The following is a 12,958-nucleotide window of genomic DNA, read 5'->3' on the forward strand; positions in this document are numbered from 1 at the left end:
TTGAGACACGGACATGACACAGTGTTGCACAAGCAATGATACTACTGCATCCTACAGGGATGCTCTAAAGTATCCTGGAGTAAAACAATGTATTCACTATACAGCACCCTTTTTTAGCTTGAATTAAGTTTTCTCAGTTAAAATTACAAACTTCAAAATTACATTATTAATCCTAATTTTAATTTTTAGGTTCTTACAAAAATGTCAAGTTCACTTAGACCTTTCTTGCCATACTTCAACTTATTTCTGTAAGTAAATGTACTGCCCAAATTGCTGTAATTTAATTTGTATTCTGTATTTGATATATGTCATCTTATCATGTCTGATAACTCTAGACACAGCATCCGTAGAGGAGAGCACAATGATCTCCCATTCCAAAGGATACCATTGGGAGTTTCAGATAATTCATCAACTGCTAGTTCCTCTCTGTGAAATATTATGAAATGTGCTACCTGAGAAGACTAATGTGTACTAACACCTGAAAACCTCCCCCTGTGAGGAGACAGCCTCCAAGTAACCTCCTGCCAGAGCAGCTCATTTCAACACACCAGAGGTACTGCACTGCACAAGGCATTTCTGAGGAACCTTACAGAAGGTTTGTGACTCCTTTTCTTTTTTGTTTTTTTTTTTAATTTACATTCAATAAATATTTCTCCAGCTATTTAAAGCACGATAATTCATGGTGCTGTTTTCCTACAGCATCTCAAATGCAGGCTCAGCCTTTTAAAGAAGAAAAAAAAAATCTGTTAATCCTTAAAAAGTCACAAATAGTTTATTTTTGGCAATTTCAGAGGATAGTGAAAATATGGGAGTGTTTTTAAGCAAGTCCTGAATGTTTTTGTGACATCAATCCTTGCATTTAAAAGCCAGCTCTGCTGACAAAAGCTATTAGAATAAACTTTGATATCTATAAAAACCATAGCACAAAAATAAGGATCTATTGTAGGTATTTTGGCAAGATTCTCTGAAAGGATATAGCTTCTAGGTATGTATATAGAATTATTACCACACAGGGAAATTTTAAAATGAAGACCAACAAGGGAAAGTGCATTTCCCAGAATAATTCTTAATATAGGCATCAATGAACCACAAGATGCCCCAATGCAAACATCCATTAAGGGTCAAACAGAAAAAATCTCCCTCATCATCTAATTCCAGTTCTTCCTGCTGGTGTTTAAGGAGCCGTTGTCCTTCATTTCTGCCTGTGGCCATTAATGACTCACAGTTTTCAGACAGTTACTTGGCCACTGAAGATATTTTTAGGTCCTTTACAACTTTGTTTTAAATGGCAAAGCAATCCAAGTAGATTAATGAAAGCAGTCAGGTGTCCAGAAGTCACTGGAGCTTCTTATTTCAGAAGATATTTTACTGCAGCAAAGAATGTTTAACAAGTGCAGCACAACAACAACAAACAGGTTTCAAATTGTGCAGCAGAGGAACCCCACCATGATCAACAAGGGGAAGCAGGCAGTTCTGCAGTGTTCATAACAAGCACTACCCAGAAATTCCTCCTAAGCTTATGAAAATCACTGCTATTTCTTTGATTTTCCCTCTCTCCCTAACTGGAGGTGACTGGAAAAAGGCATCTTCCACTATGAAAAGCATTATCAAGGCAGAAGGTGGGAGGTGGGTGCTGCTGCATGTGTTTGTTTTTGTGGGCTTGGGTTGTTTGGTTCTTCTAAACACAAGGGAAGGAATGAGAATGAAAGTAATTTTTGAAGAATACCAATAAATCTACGTGAAACAAACAGATAGAGAATAAATTCTCACCTAAAAGAATCTCATCTGCACATTATCATTTAGACACTGATCCTAAACATATTAAAGGAAATGTGAAATGTTACTCCTGAGGACTCTTATCTGAGTGGGAACATTTCTACAACAGTCAAAGAAATCTAAGTTTTACTTCAAATTGCAGTTACTCTCAGTTGCTAAGATACATCTATCAGAATGTCACATAAATTATCAGGAAAGACAAATCTTCTCTCCTGAAGAATGAGCCTGGGAGAATGAGATGCAGCTTATAATTTGCAGAGAAAAAAAAAGAAGGTAAATTAGTGGAAATGTTTACTACAATTGCAATTTTCATTACATCATGTTTAGCAAACTCCATGTTCCACTCTCCTAGTAGAGGACAATTTATGTCTTCCACCCACACTGAGCATAAACCAGTAAATTTGGGGAAGTGGAGCTTTAAAAAAACAATCAACAGTAAAAGCAAAGAAGAGTTACCTCTGCATTATTGTAAAAAGCTGTACTATTTTTTTCTTGCACATCTTCTCCACGTGCTGTGAAGAAAGTCAAAGGGTAGAAATCTTTGTGTGCTGGCTGCTTTCCACTTGCCATCAATTTGCCTTCATAGAAAAGTTCAGATGTGTAACTGTAACAAGGCAAAACAGGGGAAAATGTGGAGTCTACACATGAGCTCACTGATAAAATATGCAAATCTCCCTGATGAAATATGCAACCACAAAATACTTCATAAGGAAAACAGAACCACTGATTACTATTCAGCCTCTTCAAATGATTTCTCTGAACTGATATTTCCCTTCTACAGACACAGCAGAAGGCACTAAAATATGCTTCTCCAACACTTTTTCTACAAAGGCTGTTTTCTCCTCTCATCTAAAGCTCAACAAAGTTACGAACATTCTCACTGATGTTTCACTCAGAAGTTCTGATGGCTGGAAACTGGGCAAAAAGAACACTTGCTGTCTGGCACTGGTTATTCCCCAGGCTGGACAATGAGCTTGCTCATGTCAGTTAAGAGTTATTGAACTTGGAAGATAAATTTACTACAGATTTCGTGGGCACTGAGCACGACGCAGGCCAAGTGCTCAGCTGTCAACCAAGCTTTTCTGCTGTGACTTCTACTCCAGGCTGATCTGTGTTGCTGGAGACCAGAAACACAACCAGAACAGAGTTCCCCTGACTGAAAAAGAAATGAGGCAAGAACTACTTCATGGTGAAAAGCAGGAGGGAAGAAGACAACCTGAATGGAATGAGATAAAAAGGCAGCAAGGAGAGGCTGCAGAGTGTTGTAAATGTTATTGCACAGCAGAGCTAAATTAATGCACTGGCTTCCAGTAATGAGTGGATTTTGGTATCATCTCACTTTCAGTGCTCAGCCTCCAACCTTAATTTTCTTTGGATATCACTCAGAGGCTGCAGAAACCTGAGCAGAGCCTGACATGAAGACAACCAAAGCAGGAGGCTGTGTAGCTGGTGGGTCCATCCAGTTCTTCCAGGACTCCAGCTACTGCAGCTTGAGATGGAAACAGCTGCTCATGGAAAAGCCACAGAAACTTTTCTGCTACCAAATCACCACCAAAGCACTGCAGCCCACCCTGACCTGAACTGCCCTAGCCTGGACAGCCCTGAAGAACATTGGGCTCCTCTCTGGGTTAGGCTGCAGCAGTCACTCCACAGCAGCCAGGGGGCAAAACTAACCATCTCTTCTGCACATTAACTTTCAGTAATGAGATCTCATTAAACAACAAAACTTTTCTGTATGGGCTGTTTTTTCCAATTACAGCTCCAAAGTCAGGCTGAACTAATGGCTCCTTCTTTCCTCTATTTCTCATGGTGTCTCTGCTTCAGTGAGGTAGAGATGATTAATGAGCCCTTCATCTTCCTACACTTCTGTCCTAAGTGTCATGGTCCCATTTGTCAGGGGAAATTCCACAATACACAAAAAGGAGACTTGAGACATCTCCTAAAGGGACCACCATGAGAGTGCTCAGCTGGTTTCACCTCCCACAGCAACACTTCCCAGTGGAATTGGGCACCCTGGACTTTGAGCAGAGAGCCAACCAGCCCCAGTGGTGTTTCTGCATCCTCATCTCAGCGTTCAACAACGTGGTTCTTTCTTGGAACTCCCTGTCTGAACTCCAGCTGCTGAAGTGAATTTTCATGATCTTTCTGAGGTAAATGACATGGAAGTGATCCATGTCATCCAAAGAAAAGCTGAAATGATCCCTTCCTTTACAGATGTTCTCTCATTTCAAACTCAGAAACTCAAAATATGGGTAAGAAACTTAGCAGCACTCTGCCTATAACTACAAAGTCCATAAAGTGAAGACAGATCAAGCTATGTAAAAAAATATTTTACATTCTCACTTTTGATTCCCCAAAGCACTTAAATATTTCTGCTTTTGCTTTGAACACAGCAATAACCTAATTAGTATGACTGGATACCAACATAATATTCCTCAGTACATATTTGAGCCAGGATTTAAACTTTAGCATTTTTCCCCATGATTGCACTTATTCTTTCCAGCACAGCTCATGGATGAGCTCATTACACTGGCAGCCATTAGTTTATCATAGCATAAAAATGCAAACCCACTGATTAATGTGTCTTGAAAGAAGTAATAAAAGATGTCAACAGTAAAGGAACATGCTCAAAATTTGACCTATTTTTTCCATTCACAGTTGGATATCCATATGTTCCTTACATTGCCCACAGCTTACCATTCCAAGATAATCATCCCCAGTACATCTAAAATTCTGAAATGGTTCAAAGGAGCACAGAGCCTATATAATAAACTGCTGGGTGGCTAAAAAGGGAAAGTTGGCTCTTCTTTGGTTTAGTATGCAAGCCCAACCTGAATGAGGGCTCTGTCCCACAGCCCTGGCAGCTGCTCTAAGGAGTCCAAACGACCACACAGAATTACTAATTAACTTTGAAACAAGTAAGATTTCATGCCAGAAACACTTCAGCTGTGCTTGGCTCTTTTGTTCACTGGCAGCAGTCAGGAGAAGCAGGTGATAGAGTGAAAAAGTTCACACCTACTTGATGATTGCTTCATGGGAGCGATAGTTCTCACAGAGCAGGATCCTGCACGGGAACTCGGCAGGGTAGTGCTCGTAGAGCCGGTCGAGCAAGGAAACGTGGAGGTTTCTCTCCCTGGCAAATTCACTGTAGACAAAAGGACTGAGCTGTAATAGACACACACACACAAAGAAAATGTAACTAAATGGGTGGACTCGGAATTTCATGCTCCCAACATATGTATTTGCATCAACCCAAAAGTGAAAGCTCCCTTTCACTGGACGTTCATCGCTGGAAGACACAGACCATGGTTATTCCAAAGAAATGCTCCTGCCTCCCAGAAAAGTAACAAAAGACCAGCATGGTCTTAAAGGAACAATAAAATACTCAATAAGTATGCAAAGAACCCTTCTATTTAAGTTTAACACTCCCAACTGTTAGAATGACATTACACCATTATTCTGACAACCACTTCTACAATTCAGTTATTACCAACAATAGTACAAATCAGAAAACAAAGAAATTTTAGTACCATTTAAAAACTTAAATAGAAATGTTGTTGAAAAAACAAAAACCCAGTGACCTATTTACTGTTATACTAAACTCCTACTGGGCTTGTTTAACAATAAAACCAACATCTACTACAGCAGGAAAAATAGAACCAAAGAAGATGAAAATTAGATTCTTAAAATACAACTTCCAAGTGTAGAAATTAAGCCAATCTATTTTGTCATTCTGAATTCATATGATTCAGCTACCTATTAGTTTTTGTAATTTAAATACTGGACACCTGATAAAGGATCTTCTGTAAGACCCTGATCTACAGAGCAGCCTGAGACACACAGGCCCTGGGAGGAATTCATCCACACAGCTGGGCTGATGAGATCAAGCCTGAAGTAAGAATTCTAAGCTCTTGAAAAGCATTTTGAGAGTAGTATTTAAAAAGCACTACCCCACTACTTGGCATTATTAATATCATTGAAATTATCCAGCAGTAATAAATTATAGGTGGCAACACCACTCTGAGTTTGTTACTGTACCAAAGCACACATCCACCCTACTGTTACTGTGAAATGCAAGGAGAATTAAAGGCAAATCTATAAAAACAAATAAATCTGGCCTAAATCAATAAAGCAAGTAAAGCTGACTTTTCCAAGCATGCTTTCTCATGCCTACAGGCTGAAAAATGACAGGCAGAATCAGTGTTTGAAACTCTCCAAACCAAGCAGCTCCCAGGCACTTTGCAGCAACATAAAAGCACTGGCTAATTTCAGTTTCCTATTTCTCACTTGTTCAAATCTTCACCAGATTAGATGCTTCTAATAAAAACTTAAAAGTTCTCTCAATCCTAATTCTCCATATTCTTGAATTCTTTTGAAAATCAGCAGGGAATACCAGTCATAAACTTCTGACTGTAATAAATATCCTCATATCTTAAATAACATCCCTGGAATTCTCCTTGGCTTCCCCATCTATTATATGATTTGGTGCACATAAATGACTTAAATAGATAAATACAAATATTATACATATGCACTTCATACTCAACAATTGCACAGCTCTTACCTGCATATGGTCTCCAGCCAAGACAATTCTTGTGTTTTTATTAGCTAATGCTAGAGGCATAATCGTTTCACACTCCATAGCTTGAGCAGCTTCATCTAACAGAATGTGAGTAAAAAACCCTGTAAAACACAGATATCACAAATAAATGAAACTTGAAATTTGATAAAATGAATATTGAAAACAAGAACTTGAACTTAACATTCTGTATTCTGATAGTAACCAAAACTAGAATTTAAAAAAGTATGGCTTACACAAATTAATTTCTAGCAGCTACTGAAAGCCACACAATTTTCACACCCATCAAAGGACCAACAGTGGTCACCTGGTGGCCAGGGACGTTAGCAGGAGCCCCCAGGTCTGCCTCTTTCTGTGATACACACAAAATTAAACACATGTTTTATCTGAACCCTCCTTACCCCAAGAGGAAATATCTCTTGGCAGACCATCCCTCAAGAAGTTTCTCAAATCTGAAAGTTATTTTGCCACCATGAGACTTGAAGAGCTTTGGACAGCGACAAGGAATTCCTCATGTACTTGAGTCCTAGTAATTATTTTATATAAATTTCCCATTAAAATTGCACACATACCTGAGCATTTTGCTGGTTATGGGCTTAAAGGAATGTTGGGGGAGGAAAAAAGGAACAGAAGTTGAAGGAAAATTTAAATTCAATCTTGTGATAATATTGGACCAAAAGTTTGGTGGGAATCTATGCACTGGAGAAATGTGCTTGAAAAGAAACTTGGCCACTGTAGACTTGTACTTTATGAAATCTAAACTCAGGATAGGTACAGAAGTGGTTTCATACACTGATGTCTGTGATATATTAAGGTTTAAAACAAAGCATTAGAGGACTTGGTGCACCATCCAATTCAGATTACATATATAAAAATGCAGCAATTTTCTTTGGAAAATATGAATTTCATACAGCTGCACAGACATTGCTATGGCATGACTGTACACAGCCTGCTGCCAAACAAAGCAGCTATTTCTATCTAAAGATCCAAAAATATTTACCATAAATTCCATATTAGCTTTCTCTGTTGCAACAAATGCTTAAATGTAGCCATAAAAAACTAATCCTAACAACTCTTGTAAAGAAATTCCATATTCTCCAAAAAGCAGATGGATTTAATTTGGAGATCAGGAAAATAATAAACCTTAAGCAACCTCTGCCCCAAAAAATCAGTCTATTATCTTTCAGTTTAGAAAACAACCCTAAATGTATCATGTTAACAAAGACAGGGTTTGTATGTGTGGGAGTTGCTTGCAAAGCTAAACAATTCACAAAACAAGGGGGAAAAGCTCTCTGTTATTTATGCTTACATGCTCCACTGAGTAATGACCTTAATGAGCATAATATTCAAAGTCAGAATCTCAAACAGAATTTTCCCTCTTGGATGTCAGAAACACCAAATCATAGATAGTACTGCTTCTTTATTTAATTTTTTTTAAGAAGGAAAAAAAAAAAAAAAACAAGCAAAAGGTTAATTAGAATGCCAGCAGTTTACAGCTTTGTAATAAACATTTATTCATTAAAAAACAAACAAGCATTTTAAGATTATCATTGTTTACTTTATTTGTTAACAGTTCCAAGAATTGGGTAAGGAACCAACAGTGGCAAGAGGGAGATATTTCTTAAGAATGGACTCTTCCTGTCTGGAAATTATCTTACCTGGTTCAAGATCCAGCTGACATAGATACTGTGATGTGTTTAAAGTAACAACTACTACTCGTTGCTTAAGAATGTCTTCTTTCTGTGGCATCTGAAAGGTGGAATGTGTGCTTGAAATCAAACAGTACTGATGCACAACTGGGTGAACAGTCTTTACCCAGCGATTTCGGAAATATACCCTAGGAAAGAAAAAGGGGTTTATCTTCCATCAGCTTTGAACACTGCCTAATATTTCAAATATTTCAAACAAATATTCTGTTTTCTGAAAAATAAGTATCATCTTCAAGAAGCAAAATGGCACAACTATGCAGAATTACGTGCTAAAATGTTTTGGATTCGCTTTCTATAATTGCAGTGCAGTTTTACATATATGAACAGTTAGCAGGTTTTATATGAACAGTTAGCAGGTTTTATTTAACATATAGACATCTGTAAATTCTTCAAATATTTATGTCCTGTGATCCTCACATCAACGCCTATTTAATTTTAAACTTACAATAAACTCATTTTTAATAAATATTTGCTGACCTGAAATGGAACTATAGCACTATAGCCCAGAGTATGGAACTGACAGTGGTCTGCCCATCTTAGCCACTGCAGCTGATACATGAAATACATTCAAATCCTGCTGTTCCTCCCACCCATCCCATGTGTTGTCTGAATTCTACAAACCAAACATGAGGTGGATTCATCTTTATATCATACAGGGCCATAACTGTGATACTCTGGATTAAAGAATGGGAAAACAGTGCCAAAAGTTTGGCTGGAGTCTAAAATATAAGGACATTGACTGGATTTCAGACACCCTTCCACGACACATCAGGTCATTTGAAGCACCATCCCATGGCATCAGTGATGAATTTTTCTCAGGAAGGGATGACCTGTTACAGCCACTTTGGCTACATGGAAGAGAAACACAGAAGACACAAAGGCTGTGCCCCAGAACACAGGGTACAGGTAACTCCACAGGGTGAACACATCCTGCAAGGAGCTGGATAACGGTGCCTTGTGACACCTCCATCAGGTGTTCCTCACCACCATAATCTCTATCAAGAACTATAAATCTGAAGTAGAACCTTTAAACTACAAGAAATTATTGTACAGAAATTAAAGCTTAAATTTAATTTCCAAAGATGAAATTAATTAAAATAATTTCAGTTCTAAATATAGGATTTAATGCTGTTCAGTTTATCTATTCATTATTTTATTTCTCCTGCACCCATAGTTCAAATCCCAAATCATTAATAAAGTGTTTGGAAATGTGTAATTATGCAGCTAATTGCAGAGCATGATTGCACTGGCTGGACTCTGGATATCACATGTCCACCCACGTCTGAAAATTACAGCTGAGCTCCATGTGATGTGAGAGAAACGAGTACCAGCACTAGAATAGATCTGGTTTGTGAAGATACATTGCCCATTTTGGACAAAATTAAACTCAAAGGCACCTCAGTACCCTGAAGGACTTTTGATTTGACAACACAACCAAGGCAAATCTGCACTGGAGACCAAAGGTAACTCCAGGTAAATCTGGGTTCAGAGCAGGAACAACCCCCACACCCCTGAGTCATTCTCAGAACAAGAGGCTTCTAATGTTACCCCTCATATTTATTTCTTCTCAGCTATCAAAGGGATGAGCTTTATTTGATAAACTGTTATTGCACCAAGTCATGGCCTAACAGCTACAACAAGGGAGCAAGATAACCCCTGCTCCACTTATCCCAGCTGTTTTATCCTCAGCTTTTGTGTGCTTCACTTTCCCAACCTTAACTGAGGTTATACTTACCCATCATCTCACAGGAGTACTGTGAGCATTACTGAGTTTATTGGGAGTTTATGTTTGTAAAGCACTTTGAGATTCTTGGATGAAAGGTGCTATTGAAATGCAAAATATTATGGTTATTAGACATTATTATACCATGCACTGTCTTTTATTACAAAAATTCAACTGTGGGTGACTCACAGATTGGCTGACAGCATTTCAAACTGCATTGCTGCTTACCCATTAATTTCTTTTATTTTGATGTGAGATCAAATAGGTATCCCAGAGCTATTATTCACCACTGGCATAAAAACACCTGACAGATGTGACTACTTCGAAAATGTCATGAGAGAAGTTAAGATTCACTGAACAAGGACTTTCTTTCTCAGGTGCAACTTGGGCTAATAAAATCACCCATAATTTCATTATTAGGTGAGGTTTTTTTTTCTCAAAGTTGGAAGAACCAATTACAAAAATGGGGTTTACCAGCTTAACACAAATCATAACATTTCACCCTGCAACATGGCCTTAACTCCTGATTAACAAAAGACTAAACTTCAAAAATGTTTAGTCTTAACCCTGCATGAGCAGAGTCAACTCCAGCAGAGTCAGGGAGTTACTAATCAAAACACCCATAGTACCCACAACACATTTTATTATTATTTGGGAAAAGGCTGCATCCACTTTGTACCAATTTGTTCTTTGCACAGAACCCAAACCCAACCACAGCTTACAAGAGAGATTTACTCCCATCATGTGCCTCATATCAAGGCTTTAATTCTGGAGAAATGAAAACCTTGCAGGGTAAGGTTTACCCAAACCACAGGCAGTGAAATTACTGGCACATACATGGAGCATTGCCTCAAAATGGAAATCCCAGATTATAGATAGGGACTCAATCTTCTGCAAAGGCACTGAATATATCCACTGTATTTAATGCTTGGTTAACATGCAAGGAATCTGCATTTCCTTTGGAAATTTATTTCTAAGTGGGGCATCTGGGTATCTACAACAGAAGCCTCAATTTCTGTGCATCTCCAGCCAATGAGCAATGCAAGGAGCTGGCAGCTGACCTGCCTGTGCTTCCAGCATCTTCCCTGCCATGGCAGCACAAAAGAAATTTCCCCCAACTATTTCAACTAAGTGTTAGTCAAATCAAGTAGTTCCAGGCTGGGATTGCTTCTAAGCCACTTAAAATACACTTCTAAAATGTAATAAAGGGGGAGTCTGGAGTCAGAACCTCTGAGGAAGGCTAAAAAGTTTAATTTGCACTCCTGTCCTACAACAGTGACTTCTTCTGGTGACTCCTTACAACAGTGGGGACTCAACTTCAGTTTTCCAAATTTCTTTTCCCTGTTCTGAACTTGACTCCTCTCAGTCCAGAACAGAAAGGCCAGGACTCTGCACTCCAATAAACCTTTCTGGGACACATCCCACCTCCTCAGCTTTGGTGCTGGTACTTCTCACCTGAAATCCCTCAAGCAAAAAGAGCACAAAAACTCAGAGGGAAAGCAATCTAGCAGGGTAATTTCATGTCTCTGTTAAGAGACCACTAAAAAATATAAATCAAACAAGTCCCAAGAAGCCTAAAGGAAACTTTAAAAGCACCTGTGATTTCCCTCTTCCATTTCTTTAGATCCATCTCCAGAGAGAGGCTCATTCTCACAAACAAATATGTTCCTTGAGATGCAGAAAATGTGAAAAACCTGTCCTACAACTTGAAAGTTCTCTTTTTTTAATCCCTTTTTCCTTTAAGATAGAGTTTCAACAAAAAAGTCATTGGCAGAAGAGTAATTTATTTTCCAAACTAACGTTTGGTAAGATGAATTAATTCCATTTTCAGTACAAGAACTCATTTGGAAAAGGGGGCAATGGAATTTTAAAACCTGCTGGGGGTTCTTGGTCTGGGTTGCTGTTTGCTTTCTTTTCTACTTCAACTCTGTCTCCTATGGATTATTTTTTATAACCTGGATAATTCTTAGCTAGCAGCCACATACTAAAGCTACCTGGTTCCAGGATATATGCAGAATTTACACATGAATGTTATGATCAAAGTAGCAAAAAAATGAGCTAAAGGGGTTTCAGTGAGATATTTTTAACAGAACTAACTTATTTTTTGACACTGCTGAACTGAAGATACTAGTTTTATTTATTCCTAAGCAAGACCATGCTTAGGAATAAATAAAAATACTCAATATCCAGATAAAGGCTGGATCAACCTCTTTCCTTTTCCCTTAGTATTCCCTTAGTGTATGGAAACAACTGAACCTGAAATATGCAAGTAAAATAACAGTGAATTCATATTATAATAATAGCTCAACCACTGCCCAGCAAAATACAGAGGAATTGCTGCTATCTGCTTGCTGGAGTCTTTAGGAGAGGGTGATAATCTGAATTCTCCTGCCTCAGCAGCCACCTCCAGAAGGTTCCAGCAGCTGATGGAGACAGGCATATCCAGGGAGTGAAAGAAAATACAAATCAGGAGCCAATTACTCCCTCTTACAGCTCTGACTCACCATCTAAAGGTGCCTGGCTGCTCCTGCACACTAAAAATCAGGTGGCTCACCATCAAACAGAAGCCCTTAACCCAGGCTCTCTCCTCCCAGCTGTAGCTTGGGTTTGGTTTCATTCCTTCAGAAACATTTCTGCATTCATTTATGTGAGTATATGAAATTGTTTCAGTGTCAAGCTTCTCCAGTAAAAGGCAGATTTGGAGTGTGCCCCTAACACAGTTGACTCATCTAATCAAACCCAGGGGTACAGGTTTTTTTCTGGGTAATAATTTGTTTATGGGCATCAGGACTATGAGAATTTGGCCTTCAGGCTTTGCTGGTATTTCATTTAGGTGCAGAATTTAGATTTAACATAAATTCTCACTGTTCTCTCTGTATTTTCCAAAGGGCATAGGAAGCTATTTTATTAAGAGATAATACAAATTTATAACTTGATATTTAAACAAAAAGCTCCACAAACTCTACTTTTCAAACTTTTATGTCACATCACTGACAGGATAATTTATTTAATGTACATCTTACCCACGGAAAGATCTACAAGGTTTTCAGTACAAAATGTTAAATAATTTAGCTTTCCTTCTTTAAAAACAACATAAATATTATAAAATATTGTGTTGCTCCCCACTAAGCCAACTCATCACTTGTAGAGCAAATAAGGGATAAAATCTAC

At 38.3% G+C, this 12,958-nt stretch overlaps 1 protein-coding gene across 1 annotated transcript in view; it reads right to left on the reverse strand.

Annotated features, from left to right (window-relative positions):
• HELZ (helicase with zinc finger) overlaps positions 1–12,958 on the reverse strand; it is an 87,751-nt gene that overhangs the window by 24,888 nt on the left and 49,905 nt on the right. Inside the window, exons 16-19 of the mRNA XM_066565864.1 lie at positions 8,014–8,192; positions 6,341–6,459; positions 4,796–4,941; positions 2,233–2,380 (exon numbers count right to left, since the gene is read on the reverse strand). Of these exons, the coding sequence (XP_066421961.1) occupies positions 2,233–2,380; positions 4,796–4,941; positions 6,341–6,459; positions 8,014–8,192 (592 nt within the window). The remainder of the gene's footprint in view (positions 1–2,232; positions 2,381–4,795; positions 4,942–6,340; positions 6,460–8,013; positions 8,193–12,958) is intronic.

The sequence above is a fragment of the Molothrus aeneus genome, chromosome 26 (genome assembly GCF_037042795.1).
Source record: "Molothrus aeneus isolate 106 chromosome 26, BPBGC_Maene_1.0, whole genome shotgun sequence".
NCBI classification, from domain to species: Eukaryota; Metazoa; Chordata; class Aves; order Passeriformes; family Icteridae; genus Molothrus; species Molothrus aeneus.